The sequence below is a fragment of the Pelobates fuscus genome, chromosome 3, assembly GCF_036172605.1.
Source record: "Pelobates fuscus isolate aPelFus1 chromosome 3, aPelFus1.pri, whole genome shotgun sequence".
In the NCBI taxonomy this organism is placed as follows: Eukaryota; Metazoa; Chordata; class Amphibia; order Anura; family Pelobatidae; genus Pelobates; species Pelobates fuscus.
In genome coordinates this window covers 335,395,713-335,418,709 of record NC_086319.1, presented here as the reverse complement: position 1 = coordinate 335,418,709, position 22,997 = coordinate 335,395,713, and the positions used below count along the sequence as shown (strand labels likewise).

The window sequence follows — 22,997 nt, the reverse complement described above, 5'->3', positions numbered from 1 at the left end:
TTCACGGATTAATCCTTGGTTTCGACTCTGCTCTCTTGTTTCAGCGTAAAGCTCCCTCAAGAGGACAAGTCTAGTTGCTGTTCGATCTCAAGCATCATCTCAGCTCTTCAAGAAGACAAGTTTACGTTCCTGTTCCCTCTCAAGCATCAACTTTCTCGTCTAGCATTCTGAATCTCTCATCTGGTTCCTTTTCAGTTTCCTGTTCCTATTTGTTCGCAGCCAGAAAGAGGAAGTGACATCACAGGGAGGGACTTTTATACCTTGTTATCCTTTTTTCTGATTGGTTACCCTGTTACTAAGTAAAAAAGTGCTGCTGTGAAGCTTGAGTAAAGAAAGTCTTAAGCAAATACTCGCCTCCTGTCATTAATAAAATTAAGATTATAGGTACACTAAAGCTAGCATAATCTACAATTATCAGAATTGATGATGTCACACAATCCAGTGCTTTCCCATTGGAAAGCATTGGGAGGTTAATGCGCACTTGCGGCAAACCGCCACTCTGCGCCAATCAGCATCTCCTCTTAGAGATGCATTAAATCAGTGCCTCTCTATGAGGACAGTTCAGTGTCCGCATGCAGAGAGAGGAGACACTGAATGTTTGGATGCATTTTAGGCAGCCATGACCCAGGAAGGATCTCGAACAGCTGTCTGAGGAGTGGCCAGTGAAGTTATCAGTAGGCTGTAATGTAAACACTGCATTTTCTCTGAAAAGCCTGAAGGTAATGATTCTACTCACCAGAACAAATTCAATAAGCTGCAGTTGTTCTGGTGACTATAGTGTCCCTTTCAATTGCTCCTTCAGTGCTGCTTTGGTTTGATCTGGAAACACTGTGTCTCCTCTTCAAATCCTGGCACACATTGTATTGGAGCAGGTTTGTGATATCCATTGCTAAATCTTTAAGATAAATGTAACAGATTACCAAGTATTATCAAATATGAAGTTTTTTCTTTACGCTTATTTCAATGATATAACTTTCCAGAGAAGCCCTTTAAGGCTGGCTGGGTATCATGGCCATGCAGGTCACCATGTGAGGTGACAAGGTCAGCCATCACTTTGCCCACACACTGACGTCACTGCCAGGTCTCCGGCCTGTCAATGCGTGCGCGTGGTGACGTCATGACAGGGGGCGGGGTCAAGGTCTCAGTCTTAGCCTGTGCCCAGGATTCCCCAGCCGCTCTCGGCGTCCTTATCACGTGACCGTGACGCACTCGCCAGCGCCGCCATCTTCGTGTGGAGGGAGCCGGGAGGTATCGCAGGGCGCTGTGAGAGGAGGCCGTCAGCCACAGTATCTCCCTCCGCCATGTCCACCGAGAACCAGGAGAGCAGCGTGCCGGAGGAGAACGTTACGGACGAGCAGAAGGTGAGTCTGGAGAGACAGTGCGGGGCCTCCGGGCCGCAAAATGGAGGGAGCCGGCTTCCATGAGGATGAGTCACGGCTTAATGATAAGGAAAAGGCGGCTGGGGCTGCTGGAGGCTGAGCTTATACCAGGGCATGGCCTAGTGTCTGCCTGGCCGCACTGCGAGCACTCAGTGTTTTATTAAATGCTAATCCCTGGCGTGGGAGGGTCTAGTCCTCACCCCCCAGCATCCCTTGGGTGGGAGGGTCTAATCCCCCCCCCCCCCCAGCATCCCTGGGGTGGGAGGGTCTAATCCCCCCCATCCCTGGGGTGGGAGGGTCTAATCCCCCCCCAGCATCCCTGGGGTGGGAGGGTCTAATCCCCCCCCCCCAGCATCCCTGGGGTGGGAGGGTCTAATCCCCCCCCCCAGCATCCCTGGGGTGGGAGGGTCTAATCCCCCCCCCCAGCATCCCTGGGGTGGGAGGGTCTAATCCCCCCCCCCAGCATCCCTGGGGTGGGAGGGTCTAATCCCCCCCCCGCATCCCTGGGGTGGGAGGGTCTAATCCCCCCCCGCATCCCTGGGGTGGGAGGGTCTAATCCCCCCCTCCCCCCAGCATCCCTGGGGTGGGAGGGTCTAACCCCCCCCCCTTCCCCCCAGCATCCCTGGGGTGGGAGGGTCTAATTCCCCCCCAGCATCCCTGGGGTGGGAGGGTCTAATTCCCCCCCCAGCATCCCTGGGGTGGGAGGGTCTAATTCCCCCCCCAGCATCCCTGGGGTGGGAGGGTCTAATTCCCCCCCCAGCATCCCTGGGGTGGGAGGGTCTAATTCCCCCCCCAGCATCCCTGGGGTGGGAGGGTCTAATTCCCCCCCCAGCATCCCTGGGGTGGGAGGGTCTAATTCCCCCCCCAGCATCCCTGGGGTGGGAGGGTCTAATTCCCCCCCCAGCATCCCTGGGGTGGGAGGGTCTAATTCCCCCCCCAGCATCCCTGGGGTGGGAGGGTCTAATTCCCCCCCCAGCATCCCTGGGGTGGGAGGGTCTAATTCCCCCCCCAGCATCCCTGGGGTGGGAGGGTCTAATTCCCCCCCCAGCATCCCTGGGGTGGGAGGGTCTAATTCCCCCCCCAGCATCCCTGGGGTGGGAGGGTCTAATTCCCCCCCCAGCATCCCTGGGGTGGGAGGGTCTAATTCCCCCCCCAGCATCCCTGGGGTGGGAGGGTCTAATCCCCCCCCCCCCCAGCATCCCTGGGGTGGGAGGGTCTAATTCCCCCCCCCCCCAAGCATCCCTGGGGTGGGAGGGTCTAATTCCCCCCCCCCCCAGCATCCCTGGGGTGGGAGGGTCTAATTCCCCCCCCCCCCAGCATCCCTGGGGTGGGAGGGTCTAATTCCCCCCCCCCCAGCATCCCTGGGGTGGGAGGGTCTAATTCCCCCCCCCCCAGCATCCCTGGGGTGGGAGGGTCTAATTCCTCCCCCCAGCATCCCTGGGCTGGGAGGGTCTAATCTCCCCCCCCCCAGCATCCCTGGGGTGGGAGGGTCTAATCTCCCCCCCCCCCAGCATCCCTGGGGTGGGAGGGTCTAATCTCCCCCCCCAGCATCCCTGGGGTGGGAGGGTCTAATCTCCCCCCCCCCCCCAGCATCCCTGGGGTGGGAGGGTCTAATCTCCCCCCCCCCCCCAGCATCCCTGGGGTGGGAGGGTCTAACCTCCCCACCCCGAGCATCCCTGGGGTGGGAGGGTCTAATCTCCCCACCCCGAGCATCCCTGGGGTGGGAGGGTCTAATCTCCCCCCCCCCCAGCATCCCTGGGGTGGGAGGGTCTAATCTCCCCCCCCCCCCAGCATCCCTGGGGTGGGAGGGTCTAATCTCCCTCCCCCCCCAGCATCCCTGGGGTGGGAGGGTCTAATTCTCCCCCCCCCCCCCCAGCATCCCTGGGGTGGGAGGGTCTAATTCCCCCCCCCCAGCATCCCTGGGGTGGGAGGGTCTAATCTCCCCCCCCCCCCCCCAGCATCCCTGGGGTGGGAGGGTCTAATCTCCCTCCCCCCCCCAGCATCCCTGGGGTGGGAGGGTCTAATTCTCCCCCCCCCCCCCCCCAGCATCCCTGGGGTGGGAGGGTCTAATTCCCCCCCCCCAGCATCCCTGGGGTGGGAGGGTCTAATCTCCCCCCCCCCAGCATCCCTGGGGTGGGAGGGTCTAATCTCCCCCCCCCCCCAGCATCCCTGGGGTGGGAGGGTCTAATCTCCCCCCCCCCCCCCCCAGCATCCCTGGGGTGGGAGGGTCTAATCTCCCCCCCCCCCCCCCAGCATCCCTGGGGTGGGAGGGTCTAATCTCCCCCCCCCCCAGCATCCCTGGGGTGGGAGGGTCTAATCTCCCCCCCCCCCCCAGCATCCCTGGGGTGGGAGGGTCTAATCTCCCCCCCCCCCCCAGCATCCCTGGGGTGGGAGGGTCTAATCTCCCCCCCCAGCATCCCTGGGGTGGGAGGGTCTAATCTCCCCACCCCGAGCATCCCTGGGGTGGGAGGGTCTAATCTCCCCACCCCGAGCATCCCTGGGGTGGGAGGGTCTAATCTCCCCACCCCGAGCATCCCTGGGGTGGGAGGGTCTAATGTCCCCCCCCCCCCAGCATCCCTGGGGTGGGAGGGTCTAATCTCCCCCCCCCCCCAGCATCCCTGGGGTGGGAGGGTCTAATCTCTCCCCCCCCCCCCAGCATCCCTGGGGTGGGAGGGTCTAATCTCCCCCCCAGCATCCCTGGGGTGGGAGGGTCTAATCTCCCCCCCCCCCCCAGCATCCCTGGGGTGGGAGGGTCTAATCTCCCCACCCCGAGCATCCCTGGGGTGGGAGGGTCTAATCTCCCCACCCCGAGCATCCCTGGGGTGGGAGGGTCTAATGTCCCCCCCCCCCCCCCAGCATCCCTGGGGTGGGAGGGTCTAATCTCCCCCCCCCCCCCCCCCAGCATCCCTGGGGTGGGAGTGTCTAATCTCTCCCCCCCCCCCCCAGCATCCCAGGGGTGGGAGGGTCTAATCCCCCCCCAGCATCCCATCTCCTGGGGTGGGAGGGTCTAATCCCCCCCCAGCATCCCATCTCCTGGGGTGGGAGGGTCTAATCCCCCCCCAGCATCCCATCTCCTGGGGTGGGAGGGTCTAATCCCCCCCCAGCATCCCATCTCCTGGGGTGGGAGGGTCTAATCCCCCCCCAGCATCCCATCTCCTGGGGTGGGAGGGTCTAATCCCCCCCCAGCATCCCATCTCCTGGGGTGGGAGGGTCTAATCCCCCCCAGCATCCCATCTCCTGGGGTGGGAGGGTCTAATCCCCCAGCACTAAACAGCATCCTCTCCATGATGGGGCCTCCTGGTCAAACAGGCTTCCTCTGTGTATTATACATTGCATTACAGAGGATTTGTGTTTTTATGCTCATGAGGCAGGGGTTGGTTCCAAAAGAGATATCTATAGCTGATAGTCTAATTCAAATACTATTTAGGCTAGCAGAGCATCATGGGAGCTGTAGTTATGTAAAATCTGGAGAATCTATTATTTGGAAGAACCCTGCCCTAATGTATTTGTTGGGGTGTTGAATGAACCCCGTATAGAGAGAACTTTGCTGGTGACCTATTGAGTGCTGCTCTCAACACTTGGCCATGCTTAGATCCTGCTCATCAGATGTAGGATAGGATGAAGGAGACTTCCTAGTTGCCACAGCAGGCACCATTCCAGTTACAGCATCATCGCCCCACCTCAATTACAGTCACTAAAAGGCACATGCTGCAAAGCTTTTTTTTTTTTGTATAATGTAAGTATACATGTATAATAATCAGAAATTTGGTGCAAAAATTGTTTTTTTCTTAACCCAACAATTGCCCAAATCCTCCCATCAATCTGAATCAGGATTGAGGATTAATAGTTTGAACTCTATTAAACTCCAGCACACATTCAACCAACTCACTTGCAGTCTAGGAGAGTTCCTGTACGTAATATTTTTTTCCTTCTAGTCCCTACAGGGAAGCAAATCTTGGTGCAAGGTCCTATTTTTGTGTCACTATGGAGACCTGGTGGCATGGTTTTGTTTTGAGCATTCGTTTAGCATGCTTCTTATTGCTCAGTACATTATCATGATGGTTATTTGAATCTTTTTGATTTCTGTAAATATGAGGCACGTCCAATCCGTATTCTTATTTGGATTACAAATGTTTTAAAATTGCATTTCTGTTATTTTATTTCCATATGGAAGTTTTTCATTCTGCAAAGGTAACATCATTGTTACATGGTTTTGCATAGGCAACTATATTTAAAGGAACACAAACATGTATTCCTGACCCTATAGTGTAAAAAAACGCCATCTGGCCCCCTAAATATAGCAAAATCTCACCTTTACTCCAGTCTGCTGCTGGCTCTGCCCGTGATCTGCCTGCATGGCTTACTTCATCATCCTGTGCAGCACTGGACACAGTTGTTCTGGTGTCTACATGAAAATGCCTGCAGGGACAGGATATAAACTCTGCCTTTTCAGAAGAAAGGCAGTGTTTACATTACTTCTAGTGCCTAGGGATATCTCCAGTGGCAGTCACTCTGACGGCCACTAGAGGTGCTTCCTGGGTAAATGCTGTACAATGTTTAATGCATCTCTATGAGGAGATGCTGATTGGCCAGTGCAACATTTTGCCACACATGCACATTAGCCTCCCAATGCTTTCATATGGGAACGCATTGGATTGGCTGAGATTGTCAATTCTGATGATCTCAGCCAAGAGGGCGGGCCCAGTGTCAGCGGACCTGCATTCCTCCCAGCCTACCAACACTACAGGGTCACGGGCTTATAGTGTCGCGGTGCCTGACTGGGACCCTGTTCAGCAGAAATGTTTCCCAGTGATATAAACACTAAATTGAGGATTGCTAAGAATTCCAAGTGAATTTCAAATGTAACATCAAAATAGTTGTGTAATACCAAAGAATAGTTCCAATTCTTTTATAGGGGGATTGGAACTGTTTAATAAATTAAAGGCCGCAAAGATGTAAGGTCACAGGGACAAAGTTGATGCTGGGAACATAGAACTAAGTGTTCTGGGCTGGCTGATGGCTTGATGGACTTACACAAGATGTGAGGGACACCACAGCCTAATGTCTACTGTTTTTTGAAATGCGGATACTTATGTGATTTTAGCATTTACATTTGGTGTAAGGATCACAGTAGTTGGTTATAAATAGCCGCAATAATTGTGTTTGTTCCCGCTAGTTGTTGTGTGTTCCCTTTTAGTCATAGAATATGGATAGCAGTGCTGAGGAGAGAGCATTTTCGGGTAGGTACTTTTCAACCTTTTGGGTTGTGAGGTCTTGGCCTTTTATTTACATAGAGAAGTGCCAGTGTCACCATCTATATTTGATGTCGAATGCCTAACTCATATCAGTCATTGTAAAAGGGACAAAATACCCTGACTACTAATTTATTTTTATCTCTCTCCCCCCCCTCCTCTCCCCTCCCTTCCCCCCCCCTCTCTCCCCACCATAGGCACCCATACTGCTTCAGTTGGTTGAAGTGATCTGGGTACAGTGTCTCTATTACAGTTTGTGCTGCAATGTTAAACATTGCAGCACTAAGTCTGTCTCAAGTGGCTGTCTACCAGACAGCCACGAGAGGCGTTTCCTGTATCCTAACAGACTTTTGGTCCAGTAACTGACGTTGGATGTCCTCATGCTCTCTGCATGAGGACATCCAGCATCCGCTATTTATTCATTGGAAAACATTGATTCGTTGTTATTTCTATGGGGAGCCTGATGTTGGAACGGCACCCGTTGCATATGTACATTAGCATCCACTCGTCTAGGAATGTTGCGGCAGCGAGGATGCTGTAATCTCCCTGCTCTGCTCCCTCGTGCTTGGAGCCGGAATATGACGTCTTTTTTGACAGGAATCACTAAACGGCGCTCTAGGAAGCAGAGATGACCGCAGCTTCACTAGACCCCAAGGAAAGCTAATCCACTGCAGCTTTCCAAAAGGTAGGGAGGCTGGGTGAATTTAAAATAAAGGTAATGATTTGTGAGTGTGAGTGTTGCAATGTGTGAAATCAGTGAGTGTGTGTCTGTCAATGGAGGGTTTCTACTGGGTGTAGGGATCAACTATCTTGAAACACATCAGGGCCCTTGGGCTCCCACGACATGTATCTTATCCCCGAGATTTCCAGAGTGCTGAGACTATATGACCATAGAAATGCATAGATAACCATAAACACAAGATGTGTAAGAACCACTGAACTAACAGAAAAAATAATACATTGATTAGAGTATAATTCTTAGCACACATGTTGTACATACTACTCCCATTTTGAGGGCGACTTTAATATGGGCGAACGTGACAAAAAAAATGGGGAAAGGCTGAGGTATCATGTAACCTAAATGGGTCTCCCTCTCACTTATTCACTGGATCAGATATAGGGGCACTGGCTTTCTATACTGCACTCACAAAATCAATGATGGGGTTCAGGCAGTAACAAAGATTTCAACTCTGCTGACTTTAGCCAGGTCTGCCGTTTGTGTACTTTCTACTCTACTGCCCATATAGGAGATCCAGGGTTGCCAGATCTTGATATAAACTGCAGGTTTCCCCAGAGATGACCAACGGAGCTCTTCTAGGGTGCAGAATTGCTTGATTTTAGAAATCGGTTCACATAAGCCCGGTGTCCTAGTTGCTTTCCACAAGCTCACAATTACCGTCTTGGTGACAGTGAGCATAAAATACAGTAATGAGTTTTTGATATTTGTCAGAGATGTGTCAATGTGTAGGAGTAACAGGTTGTCCATCTCAAGAGAGATGTTCGTGCCCGTGGTTTCCTGTATTGTGGTTACTACCTGTACCCAGAAGGGCAATATTTCCTTACACTTCCACCACATGTGCAACATATCACCTACCGCCCCTCCACACATCCAGCAGAGGGGGGGGGGGGGGGGGGGGATGCGGTTGGCTGAACACAGTTGATGTCCTGTGGCGTGAGATACCAACCTGAGATTACTTTATAGTTAATTTCTTGCAACATAACCCCGCCCAGATGAATCTTGTGAACAGTGTCTGAATAGTTATAAAGAACCGTCTTGGGAGGTATGTTGGTATTGTGTTTAGCAGATACAGAGTGCGAGGGAGTATGTTCATCGATGTAGCATTGACCCTACCTATCCATCTGAGATGGGGTTTATCCCACACCTGCAGGTCTGCTTGTATGGCTGTCAGCAAACAGGGGAACTTGAATACATATAGAGCTCTAGTATCTGCTGGAATGTAAACCCCCAGGTACTTGATCGATTTAGGGGCCCATTGGAACCGGAATTCCCTTTGTAGTCGCTCTGCTTCCCCAGATTGTATCGTGAGGTTAAGTATTTCGCATTTATCTGCGTTGATTTTGAAGTTAGTCAATGAGCTATATGTGTTCACCTCGTCTACCAAATAGGCGGACACCTTAAATTCTGGTGGTCCCACCCGGATGCCCCTGATACTTGCATGTTTGCGAACCGTGTGAAGCAGTGGTTCTAACACCAAAATAAACAGAAGAGGTGACGGGCAGCCCTGTCTGGTACCGTTGGTAATGGGCGAAGACAATTGACCGTTCACTTTTATGCCTGCAGTGGGTCATGAATATATGGCCTTAATCCACTGCATCCAAGCGGGTTCGAAACAGAGTTTCCGATGTGAGAGAGGAACGGCCAGTCCACCCTTTCGAATTCCTTTTCAGCATCTATCGCCAATAGGGATCGACCGATTATCGGTTTTACCGATATAATCGGCCGATATTCGGTATTTTCGGCAATATCGGTATCGGCCAATAGGGATACCGATATTGCCGATAATACCTCCCAAGACCGCCAGGCTCATTACAAGCCCGGCGGTCCTGGGGGGGTGGGCAGCAAGCACTTACCTCCCAGCAGCTCCTCCAGCTCTCCAGTGTAAATCTCGCGAGACCCGCGGCCAGCTCTGACAGCCGCGGGTCTCGCGAGATTTACACTGGGGAACTGGAGGAGCTGCTGGGAGGTGAGTAAACGCTTGCTGCCCACCTCCCCTCCCCCAGCTAAGCCAATGCCACTGGACCACCAGGGATTAACATATCCCCCCTCCCTGGCAAGGCAACAAGCAGGGAGAGGGGACAACGAAAAATAAATAATAATTAAATATATAAAAAAATTATAATTTAATATAAAAATATATATATATTTTTTTAATAAAAAAATGCCCCCTCACACATACACTCTATTATTATACACATACACTACACAAACACACTGTGTATATAATGCAGTGTGTTTGTATAGTGTGTGTGTATATAATGCAGTGTGTGTTTGTATAGTGTGTGTATATATAATGCAGTGTGTTTGTATAGTGTGTGTATATAATGCACACTACACAAACACACTGTATTATAAACACACACTGCATTATATACACACACACTGCATTATATACACACACACTATAGAAACACACTGCATTATATAAACACTACACAAACACACTGCATTATATAAACATGACACAAACACACTGCATTATATAAACACTGCATTATATACACAGTGTGTTTGTGTAGTGTGTTTATATAATTCAGTGTGTGTTTGTGCAGTGTGTTTATATAATTCAGTGTGTGTTTGTGCAGTGTGTTTGTGTAGTGTGTTTATATAATGCACACTACGCACACACTCTGCATTATATACACACACTATACAAACACACACACTCTGCATTATATAAACACACTACATTCACTATACACACACTACACAAATACACACTCTGCATTCCTTATATACACACACTACACAAACACACACACTTTGCATTTAGTATATACAGCATTCACTTTACACACACTGCATTCACTTTACGCACACTACCCACACACTACACAAACACTCTGCATCTAGACAAATACACACTGCATCCACTACACAAACAGACTGCATCCACACCACTCACACTACAGAAACACACACTGCATCCACTACACACACACTGCATCCACTACATACACACACTGCACCCACTACACACACATACACAGCTCCCCTGTCTAAACACACTGCATCCACTACACGTGGCATGTATATTTTGTGCATTTACCTTTAGAAATAGTTTTTTATTTTCCAAAAAGGTAAATGTACAGAATATCGGCAAATTATATCGGCTATCGGCCTGAAAGTTCACAGAATATCGGTATCGGTATCGGCTCTAAAAAATCAATATCGGTCGATCCCTAATCGCCAACAGGATGGCTGGGTCCCCCCTCTCTGTGCCCATTGAACTAAGTCCACTATCTCTTGGTGGTATTATCCTTGGCCTCTCGCGCTGGAACAAACGCCGCTTGGTCTGGGTGTATCGATTCCTGTAAACATGATATTTTAGTAAATGGTTTTATGTCCACATTAATTGGTGAAATGGGATGGAAGCTACTACAGACCTCTGGGTCTTTTCTGGGTTTGGGGATCAGGGTAATTGTGGCTTCTAGACTGGAGGTGGGGGGAGGGGGGCAGTCGAATTGGTTAACAAATTAATTGAGTCCAAAAAATAGGGTGATGGTTCCTGAACAAAAGTTTTGTAATAGATACTAGAAAAGCCGTCTGGTCCTGGGACTTTATTAGATGGAGCGGTATGAATGGCCTTAGACGGCTCCTCTACTGTGAAGGGAGCATCCAACGCCTGAGCTTCTATGCGGGATATCTTATTGCCGAAGATGCACTCCAAGTAGGCTTTTTATGTCTTCCCTACTTAAAGGGACACTCCAGGCACCCAGACCACTTCTGCCCATTGGAGTGGTCTGGGTGCCAACTCCCACTACTCTTAACCCTGCAAGTGTAAGAATTGCATTTTTTTTTTTTTTTTTTTTATAAACTGCAATAATTACCTTGCAGGGTAAACTCCACCTCTAGTGGCTGCCTTCTAGACAGCCACTAGAGGGCACTTGCTGGTTCCAAGCACAGGAAACCTGTGCTAGAGCGTCGCTGGACGTCCTCACGCTGTGTGAGAACCTCCAGCGTCGCTCATTTCCCCATAGGAAAGCATTTTCAATGCTTTCCTATGGGGAGCGCTAATGCGTGGCATTTCTGTGCATGTGCATTAGGTCTCCCTGGCCGGTGGGCGGGATCAGTCTCGCCCACCGTCCGACGCAGTCAGAAGGAGGAGCAGCGGCGGAGGAAAAAGCAGCGCCGTGGGACATGTTGCTGCCTCAGGTAAGTTACTGAAGGGGTTTTCACCCCTTCAGTAACTGGGGATTGGGGGGTGGGAGGGAGAGGGAACCTGCAGTGCCAGGAAAACTGATTGTTTTCCTGGCACTGGAGTTTCCCTTTAAGGGTCTGTTTCAAATTATAGAGGGAGTGATAAAAGTCTCTAAACGCCTCGGCAATATCATCGGCAGTATGGGCCATCGTCCCGCCTGTCCTTTTAATTTTAGGAATGTATATATGCTGTTGAGTTTTTAGCGCAGACGCCAACAGCTTCCCACATCTGTCTCCCTGGGAATAAAATCTCTCTTTAGTCCAAAGTAATTAATATATATATATATTATTTTTTTTTATTTTTTTTTGTGCTATTTCCCATCAGGATCTTGAGCTCAGACCTAAGAGAGGCTAGTTTGCAATAGTCTGACAACGTATCTTTATGCTTGTCCTCCAGTTCTGTAATATCCTGGAATAGTCTTTTCCTAGTACTAGACTTCTCCCTCTTTAACTGCGATCCCCACTTCGCTAGCTTTCCCCTCAGGACACACTTATGGGCTTCCCATTGTATTGTTTAGTGGTATCGGAAGTCTTGTTTTCCTGGAAGTAATGTGATAGTTGAAAGTGCTTGGCGTACTTTGGGGTTTTGTAGTAGGTAAGGGTTAGGTTTCCACTGGTACTTTATTGCCGGTAGCGTGGAGATCGCTATAGTCCGTGAAATGGGAACATGGTCGGACCAGACAATATTGCCTATATTTGTGTTGCGCATCAGTGAAAGGTCCTTGTGTGCCACTAGGAAATAGTCTGTTCTAGTGCATGTCCTGTTTGGAGGCGAATAGAAGGTAAAATCTTTGGTAGATGGGTTCTGGATTCTCCAGCAGTCATTTAATTGACTGCTGTTGAGTAGTCTGCGCATCTGGGCCCTAGCCAAAGCAAGATGTGCAGGGTTTGTAGCAGTGCTGTCTCTTTGGGCATCCAGGGAGATTTTGAAGTCCCCTTCTATAAGGATGATTCCTTCCGCATAGCTTCGGACTACTGACATTATGCACCTAAATGAGGAACAATGTTTTTTATTGGGGAGATAGGGTGATGGGATGATCCCACCAGCTCTTCAAGAATAATGTAACTCCCTGAGGTGTCTGTGATCTGGTGTTGATATGTAAATGAGATTCGTGAGCTGACTAATATGGCCACCCCACTTGTTTTACTTAAGTGGAAGTTGTTATAGTGGCAATATGGGAATTGTTTATGGCTCAATTTAGGAGCTCCCTCCCCCGAAAGTGTGTTTCCTGTACAAAAACCACATCGGCTTCCATTTGAAGAAAGTCGCGTATTGCCATCTGCCTCTTTTCAGAGGAGTTAAGGCCCTTGACGTTATAAGATACGACCTTAAATGTTTGCATCATAGGTACACTAAATTCAACGCCCTATCACTATGGAGTCTGGGTCCTGTACAACAGTCACTTTCTGGAAGAAGAAAAAGTGTGCTCAAAAGAAAGTAAAACAAATAACAATTTAAACGAGCACTGCAAGCAGTAATACAAGGGGGTGCAAATAGCGTCCCAAATAGGAGACTGTGTCGCTCCCGTAGTGCCCTCAGCCGTTCATGATCTATACACAATTATAAAAGTAAGTAATAAACCTCTGAATAAATGGAGGTGTATTAAAGGAGCATCGTCGCTCACGACATCCGATTTCCAGAATCAAAAATGATAATCATCTAGTTGTAGCTGTCAGTGGCGGGACTGAACCCGCTTATATTACGGCACCATGTTTAGTAGACCCAGCTAGTACGTGGGTTTAGCCGGCACTTGCATGAGTGGTCAGTCCCTATTGTACGGGATACAAGTCCCCAAGGGCTACCTCTACACGTGTAGTTGTCATAGTGGAAAACATATTTACAGTAATATATTATATTACTTACTACATGATAATATATTTACATTAGTATACCCCCCCGCGTTTATACCATTAATGTCACAGATACAGGGTGGTTGGGGTGCGAGTTAGGACAGGCCATAGGCAGCCAGAGCTTCCCAGATAATGGCCCAACAATCCTTAAGATCACTTTGCAGACCGGACATTAGTATAACCTATGTAAATATACAGGGAAGTTAGTTGCCCCGTCCTTTCTGCCGGTTCATACAGTGGAGCCGTGGAATAGATGGCCCCTTTAAGAGGCCTATAGTGAAGGGGATTACCCAACCGTGGTGCCACCGGGGGAATAAACACCCCGCTGCTTCTACAGACTGTTGTTGTGTTGATGAACAATGTATGAATGAAATAGGGGGGAGGGAGAAACTGTTATTCACAACCAAAGTATATACAAATAAGTATATACAAATAAGTATATACAAATAAGTATATACAAATAAGTATATACAAATAAGTATATACAAATAAGTATATACAAATAAGTATATACAAATAAGTATATCCCCTTAAGGACCAAACTTCTGGAATAAAAGGGAATCATGACATGTCATGTGTCCTTAATGGGATATACAAATAAGTATATACAAAATGCAAGGCTGTGAGCATAATACTCTATAGGACCATGATGGAGGGTGTCATAGTCCCAGGATTTGGACTTCTATCTGAGCATCTGCCCTTCTATTAGTGATGGCCAAATGGGCATCAAAAGCCACCTATGTGGTAGGGTGCATACAACCTGAATGAAATGTTCAGGGAATGGAAGTGTCTTGTCTAGCTCTTGTACTAGGCTGTTGCGATGCCTTTTCCTCCCTGCAATATGTTTCCACTTAGGCTGTTGAGGCAATGCTTTACCCAAGGGCATGGAAGCTTCAGCAAACCAGTCCACGACATCCACCATAGGCAGGTTAAGGCACCGCTGAAATTCTGGAAGGTCTGATGAAGTGTGTTGCCCCCTCTTGGAGCACGGACAACGAAAAGGGGTAACCTCAGCGATACTTGATATTGTGTTCTTGTAGTGCTAATGTAATCGGGCGGTGAGCCCTCCTGCCCTGCAATGTCGTTCACGCCAGATCTGGAAAAACCTGCATACTAATGTTGTTCTTCTGTAGTGCTGGAGAGTCTTTAGAGAGGTGCAGTATGTCTTCCTTTACCTTATATTAGTGAATCCGACAGATTGTCTCTCGGTGAGTATTGAGATAGTCCTTTCTGTCTTAGAGCCCTGTGTGCCCTATCCTTCAACACTGGGGTATCCAAGTGCCTTTTCAATGTTTCATTGAATAGTAGTTGCAGTGTGGCCAGTAATTCATCTGGGGTGTCCTGCGGTACCTGTAGGCCTCTAATGTGCAAATTATTGTGCCTACTCCTGTTTTCAAGGTCCTCCTGATTTCGGGCCAATTTAATAAATCTGGTTTCAAGACTGGCCTATCTTGACTCGATGGCCTTTATGGCTGAAATAGTAGTTAGATTTTCTTTTTCCAGCTCTCCCACTCTTTGCCCCATGTGGCAGACATCTTTGCTAGGGTGGATATCTGGTCCTGCATCGAGGCCCCAGACGGCCCAGCAATTAGGGCTAGGTCCAACCTAGAAGGTAGGTTCTGCAAGATCTCTCAAATCTCCATATCCTTGGAGGTCGTGGAATGCTCTGAGAGCGCTGGGCTCCCTGGTGGGGAGTCGGAGGCGTTGGACTGAGTCGCCATCTATATCAAATGAGAGAGCCCTCACTTTGTCGCAAAAATAGCGGTCCAGTTCTGATTTGATTTTAATTTTTTTTGTGCCCAATCCAGGTTCCAGCCGGTTCTGGGATGCCAAGGATTTCTATTTGAAAAATCTGAAATGGTGAGAGCACTCAAACATAAACTTTACCAATTAAAACATGGATGCATTCCTAAAAATGAGATAAAAGACCATAGGGTAATATAGTAAAAACTAATATTAAAACCACATATTATTGGTCAAACTCACATGTTGCTGACTCAGACTAGAAGCATAAAGCGGAGAAAAGCAGCTGCAAAGGTGGATTTCTGCTGTACCCAGGAGATATCCTGTTCGTGCCAATGATAGTATTTCCAAAGACCCAGGATGCAGGATCACGGTAAAAATACAATTTATTGGAACATATAAATAAAATAAAATACAAACAGATAAAGTTCACCAGTAATTGCCAACTGACGCATTTCGACATCAAAGCCTTCCTCACGGCAAGTGATGACAAATGCGGGAACAGGAACCGGAAGTCAGCGAGGAGGGTGCCAAAACACACATTTAAAAGAATTGCGGAGAAGAGCAGGATCACCACTAATGAGGAAGGCTTTAATGCCGAAACGCGTCAGGTGGCAATTACTGGTGGACTTTGTGTTTTATTTATATGTTCCAATAAATTGTATTTTTACCGTCTTTGGAAATACTATCATTGGCACGAACAGGAGATCTCTTGGGTACAGCAGAAATCCACCTTTGCTGCTGCTTTTCTCTACTTTATGCTTCTAGTCTGAGTCAGCTTTTTAAGTGACAGAGCAACAATTGAGTTTGACCAATAATATGTGGTTTTAATATTAGCTTTTACTATATTACCATATGGTCTTTTATCTCATTTTTAGGAATGCATCCACGTTTTAATTGGTAATGTTTGTTGAGTGCTCTCACCATTTTATTTTTCACTTTGTTTCACTTTTGTGTGTGTGTGGAGAGATCCACACAGGTGATAGTTGCACCTACATCACTAGTTCCAACGATTATTTATTTTGCTTAGGATTACTTTTTGTTACCCATCTAGGCTTTTTTAGGGGGTAAAAATGGCTCTATTTTACTTGGAATGTCGGGCGCTCTCGATGTGCCACCGTTCAGAGTTGCAGGACATGCCCTCCTCAAAGTGAATTTTAATTGTTGGCCACTAGTATTTGATTTTAAAAATATTAACCAAGCCATATTTTCAGTGCAGCTGTCTTGCTCTAAAGTTTGGAATGCACTTTGAATTTCCAACAATTACAGATTGGTGAATAACCCTGCAAGTGTTTTCAAATTTAGAGAACCGGACTGAAGCTCACTTTATCAATGTTTCAACATAGGAGAAGAAAAGATCAGTCTTCTGATGCTTCCTTTTACTTTCTGTAAATATAAATCCTGAGGCAAAGGAAACATACAAGCCTTCATCTGTGTGCAACGGGCGTTCTGGCATCCATCTGTTAAGAAGGGCAGTGTTTGAGACATGCTAATGTTAGAGCCACTTATTTTTTAACCCCTTAAGGACTGAGCCAAATGTACACGTTGTGACAGAACAAAACGTAAACAAAACCTGGCATTTGCGTTATGTCTGTCCAACCGTAATTCACCTCTTTCATATTGAATGCACCCCCCTTATTATATATCATTTTATTCAGGGGAAACAGGGATTTCATTTAATATCAAATATTTAGCTATGAAACATAATTTATTATGAAAAAAATGGGAGAAAATAAGTGTTATTTTTTTAGTTCTACATGACATTTTAACTGTCAATGTCATAATACTGTTTGATTTTACTGCAATAAAATACACATTTGTATTCAGCAAAGTCACACGTGTAAAACAGTACCCCCTATGTACAGGTTTTATAGTGTTTTGGGAAGTTACAGGGTCAAATATAGCGTGTTACATTTGAAAATGAAATTCGCCAGATTGGTTACGTTGCCTTTGAGACTGTATAGTAGCCCAGGAAATACATTTACACCCATAATGGCATACCATTTGCAATAGTAGACAACCCAAGGTATTGCAAATGGGGTATGTCCAGTCTTTTTAGTAGCCATTTGGTCACAAACACTGGCCAAAGTTAGCGTTTTGTTAGTATTTTTGTGTGTGTGTGAAAAATGCAAAAAACGCCAATTTTGGCCAGTGTTTGTGACCAAATGGCTACTAAAAAAGACTGGACATACCCCATTTGCAATACCTTGGGTTGTCTACTATTGCAAATGGTATGCCATCATAGGGGTAATTTTCATTCTTGGGCTACCATAGGGTCACAAAGGCAACGTAAGCAATCTGGCAAATTTTAATGTGGAAAAAAATGAAACACAAACCTTATATTTGACGCTGTAACTTTTGAAAACACCATAAAACCTGTACATGAGGGGGGTACTGTTGTACTCGGGAGACTTCGCTGAACACAAATATTTGTGTTTCAAAACAGTAAAAAGTATCACAGCAATAATATCGTCCGTGTAAGTGCTGTAAGTGTGTGAAAAATGCAAAAAAACGTCACTTTTACTGGCGATCTCGTTGTAATATATTTTACTGTTTTGAAACACTAATATTTGTGTTCAGCGAAGTCTCCCGAGTAAAACAGTACCCCCCGTGTACAGGTTTTATGGTGTCTTGGAAAGTTATAGGGTTAAATATAGTGCAAATTAAATTCCCTTTACTTTCGGCATGGGTTGTCAGGCAGGTCCCGCTAATTGTAATTAATTAGGATACCTAATTATGTAAAAATATTACATAAATATATGTGTAGAATTAATGTGTGTGTGTGTGTGTGTATACAATTTTTTAAAATATTTTTATTTATATATAGTGATATATACTTATATAGATATATATATATTTCGTTCTACGTGTATTTTGATATATATATTAATATCACAATACAGTTAGAAAGAAATAAAACACATCTATATATTTTTAATTATTTATTTTTAATTTTTTTTAATTTTATTTTTACGTATTTACAATTTTTTTATTATATATATATATATATATATATATATATATATATCAGTCTACGTGTAATTTGATATTAATAAATATATATATATTAAAATAGACCTAGACAGTGTATGTGTGTGTGTGTGTGTGTGTGTGTGTGTGTGTATATATATATATATATATAAGTATATTATTTTATTTTTTTTACACTGATTAATTAATTTTATTTCCAGCCAGCAGGGGGACTAACTGTCATTAGTTAGTCCCCCTGCTGGCAATGCCTGAGCCAGCTAACCCGGCCATGTGATTTGTGAGGTCCTCGTAAGGACCTCACTCTCACATGGCCAGGGGGGGTCGGAAGAGGACGGATGTGCCGCGGGGGGCTCCCTGGGAGTCCCCCCAACCGCGATCACCGGCGTGGGATCGCCGGCGACAGGGTAAGTAAGAAAAAAACGGAGGGCGTACAATTACGCCCTGCGGCGTTCAGAGCCGCTTAAAATAGGGCGTAATTGTACGCCCTCCGGTCTTAAAGGGTTAAGCTGCTTTTATAACTGGAGTTGTCATTGACATCACATCAACCAATGAGAAGCTTAGCTTAACATGAGCTTTAACCCAAGACTTAAATCCAGGGAACTTTGTCTTCCTAGCCATTGGTTCAGGGGAGAAAAGAAGCAACAAAGCATTTTTGGTCAATTTGTATGTTGCATCATAAAATGCTAACTTAATTACTAAATAAAGCAGTTTTAGTGTATAGATCATTACCCTGCAATTTCACTGCTCAATTCACTGTCATTTAGGAGTTAAATCACTTTGTTTTTGTTTATGCAGCCCTAGCCACACCTCCCCTGGCTATGATTGACAGAGCCTGCATGAAAAAAACTGGTTTCACTTTCAAACACATGTAATTTACCTTAAATAATTGTATCTCAATCTCTAAATTGAACTTTAATCACATACAGGAGGCTCTTGCAGGGTCTAGCAAGCTATTAACATAGCAGGGAATAAGAAAATCTTAATTAAACAGAACTTGCAATAAAGAAAGCCTAAATAGGGCTCTCTTTACAGGAAGTGTTTATGGAAGGCTGTGCAAGTCACATGCAGGGAGGTGTGACTAGGGTTCATAAACAAAGGGATTTAACTCCTAAATGGCAGAGGATTGAGCCGTGAGGCTGCAGGGGCATGTGCTATACACCAAAACTGCTTCATTAAGCTAAAGTTGTTTAGGTGACTATAGTGTCCCTTTAAAGTAACATTACAGGGTCAGGAACACAAACATGAATAAATGTTTTCCTATGAGGAAAACTGCATGGAAATGCTGAATGGCACATGCAGCACTGCCCCAAGAAGCACCTCCAGAGCCTTAGGGGGCCTGCAGTGCATGATTATACACACCAGAACAACTACATCAAGCTGTAGTTGTTCTAGTGACTAGTGTCCCTTTAAAGGACCACTCTAATGCCAGGAAAACATACTCGTTTTCCTGGCACTATAGTGCCCTGAGGGTGCCCCCACCCTCAGGGTCCCCCTCCCGCCCGGCTCTGGAAAGGGGAGAAGGGGTAAAACTTACCTTTTTCCAGCGCTGGGCGGGGAGATCTCTGCCTCCGATCCTCCTCCGTTCCGCCCCGTCGGCTGAATGCGCACGCGCGGCAAGAGCTGCACGCGCATTCAGCCGGTCGCATAGGAAAGCATTTACAATGCTTTCTTTTGGAATGCTTTCAATGAGACAGCCACTAGAGGATTTGGGGGAAGGCTTAACCCATTCATAAACATAGCAGTTTCTCTGAAACTGCTATGTTTATAAAAAAAATGGGTTAACCCTAGCTGGACCTGGCACCCAGACCACTTCATTAAGCTGAAGTGGTCCTTTAAGTGAAGGCAACCGATCATTGCTGGTTAGAATGGTAATCTTCTGGCATGTAACTTGGTGAAGACAGTAAAGGCTCTTGTGAATGTGACTGCACATTATTTGGACGATGCTTATCCTCATTGTGCTGCTGGAGCTTCATGGATTTTTTTTTTATAGTAATTTTATAAGTAATTATAGGGGTTACCATGTACTAATACTTTCGGCTTTTGTTCTCATGTGTTTTCAACTATAAAGTGTGTTTCTATTTGTAGTATATGTATATTGACTTTTATTTATCCCTCTGCCCTCTCTATAGGAAATGGATGATAAGGTGGTCAGCCCTGAGAAAGCTGAAGAAGCAAAATTAAAAGCTAGATATCCACACCTGGGGCCTAAGCCTGGAGGGTCAGACTTCTTGAGAAAACGACTTACAAAAGGAGTAAGTACATCCATTAATTTAATCAGTGCTTGATAGAGCATAGCTTGTGCTTATTAAACAGTTCTGTTCTTATTTATAGAATGTTTGGGGTTTTTTTGGAGGGGGAGGGGGTGGTTCTCTCCTTTTGGATTACTTATAAAATGTTTTTATTGTTTCCTATTACATTTTAGTTTTGATTTTGCAAACCAAAAACGTCACGGGACCTAGAACTTGGCTCCTGATACCTGTAGTATCAGGAGCAACAGGGAGGGTTAATCATGCTAATAATTAACTATGCTTTATATTCAACATATTGCCAGATGTAAGGTGTTGGGGGGGCACTTATAAATGCATTTGTAACAGTTTGAAGAAGTGGGCACTCTGTCCTTTGCTGTGAGAAGTGTATGAAATAGATGTTCTGCTCAGCAGCACTGGTCATCTGAATAACTAAAAAAGACCTGATGGGAATCTAAAGGAAGATCTGTTGCTAAAGATTAGACCTTGTTTTGGGATGCACATCTTGTGTATGCTTTGTATCAAACCTCTATGTATGAGTGGTGTCTCCTCTCGAACATGTGAAAGGTTTATAATGTCTGCTTTTCCAGTGTTCTACTAGGTTGTCTTGAGGAATAATTTGATGTTTTACAATCAGTAATTCACTAACACTTTCATATTTATCTTCCTAGCAAAAATATTTTGATTCTGGGGACTACAACATGGCCAAGGCGAAAATAAAGAACAAGCAACTTCCAGCAGCTGCTCCGGACAAAACAGAAGTCACTGGTGATCATATTCCTACTCCACAGGACCTTCCGCAGAGGAAACCTTCTCTGGTTGCCAGCAAGTTGGCTGGTTGATCAACTCGCCTATCTGCATGAAACCACCTCATTCCCATTTATTTTCTGCCTTTTTTTTTGTTTTCCTTTTTTTTTTTTTTTTTTTCCATGATTTTTCACTTTTCTTTTTTCCTTTCTGCTCTTTCTTCCTAAACACTGTAGTCGGGCTGACGGCTTGGCTTAGGCAGTAGTATGGCAAGCAGCTGTCTGGAGTGTAGGATATGTAGAATAGTCTGAAAACAATGCACTGATAAATAGACCTGTTTTGGTATAGCAATGTAAAGTTAAGCTACTTGAAAACAAACACAACATTTAATTGTACATAATGCCTCTATCAGGTATAAGCGATGGACACTTCTGTGGGTTTTACTGTTTTAATGTTTTGCTTTTCTTTCACAACTTGATTTCTTCATAACGTAGTATTTTGTGTTTTTTTTTTTTTTTTTTTTTTTTTTTTTTTTTTTTTTTTTTAAATTTCCCTTCCTTTTCAACTTTTCTTTGGAGTTTAAGACCACAAATTATGTTTTGAAAGAAAGCATGTCAAATCAAACTGGGTTCTCAAAGGTTGTTCTCAGCTTTCTGCCCTTTTAACTTGAATGGCCTTAAACCTTTCTCAGCTTTAACGATAGGATTCGACTTGGGCAATATTTGCTCACATGGCTGTAACCTTTCATGAACCTAGTATGTAATGAAAGAGACCTGTTGAAGCTGGTATTTTCCTGGTTAGTAGTGTAGAACCTTATGTTGAAGATGTGGATGAAGTGTGCATGTGCATAGACTGTTGAATTCACTTTTGTGCCATTTTGTAAATACAATAGTTTTGCACAACCTTTTTGCAAACATGTACTAATTTTTACAGTTTACAAGATCTGTATGTAAAGCTGTAGCACATTTTAGTTTTCAAATTTAAACAGAAAAAAAAACAATCTCCCTGGTTAATTTCATGAAGATCATTCAAAATTTGTTTTTGTTCAGTTTTTGTTTCGTTGTAAAAATGGATTTATTTGTGGACTTTTTTTATGGGATGAAACAAACTGTATTTCAAGGAATTAATTTGGTGAGCCAGGAAAAAGCAACTTATGCCTGTTCATGCTGCTGTAGTTTCATCTTACAAAGAGTAACGAGTCCTCATAACAGCGCAGATATTCCCGGCCTACCTGTGGTTTACACAATTGTAGAGCAGCCGCAGATTGTGTCGCATGCCTATGTCGAGAAATTTGCATGTATTTTTTTTTTGTCCATGGCTCCAGGTTACGTGGACCTGCATGGTACATGCATACATCAATCTGTGGCACTAAGGGAGGGGATCTGCTAGTCTGCAGCAAATTTTTAAGGCATTAAAACTGACTCCATATATCTGTATATTCTATCCAATGCTAATATAAAAGTTTGGAATAGTTTGGGGTTGTGACCAGAAGATAAATGTTCTGTGTTAACATGCATTCGGGACACATATTCCAAAACAAACCGTAAATTTACAACATAAGCAAATTCTAAGGTTCGATAACTGCTAAACCTTCAAGGTGTATATTACTGTGCTTATTGGTGTCCAACAGCAGTCATTAATTGGTATCAACATTTTAAAGTAGTCTGTGTTAGCATATGAACTACAATAATGCTGGATATACTAAACATTTATGAATATTGTTAATAAAGATTACAACTGTATGTCTTGATTGTGTTTCTTTTCAATGATGTAGGAACGCACAAGTGAATTTAGAACAAAAATATTCTTAATCTCCTCGTTTGGTAATTTTCTAGTTTTCTTCTATGGA

At 45.4% G+C, this 22,997-nt stretch overlaps 1 protein-coding gene across 1 annotated transcript; it reads left to right on the top strand.

Annotated features, from left to right (window-relative positions):
- The first annotated feature begins 1,186 nt into the window (after window positions 1-1,186).
- Window positions 1,187-22,890, top strand: ARPP19 (cAMP regulated phosphoprotein 19). The gene is made up of 3 exons (XM_063445696.1): window positions 1,187-1,361; window positions 20,285-20,407; window positions 21,073-22,890. The coding sequence occupies exons 1-3, from the start codon at window positions 1,302-1,304 to the stop codon at window positions 21,241-21,243; spliced, it is 354 nt and encodes a 117-aa protein (XP_063301766.1). The 5' UTR covers window positions 1,187-1,301; the 3' UTR covers window positions 21,244-22,890.
- The last annotated feature ends 107 nt before the right edge of the window (window positions 22,891-22,997 follow it).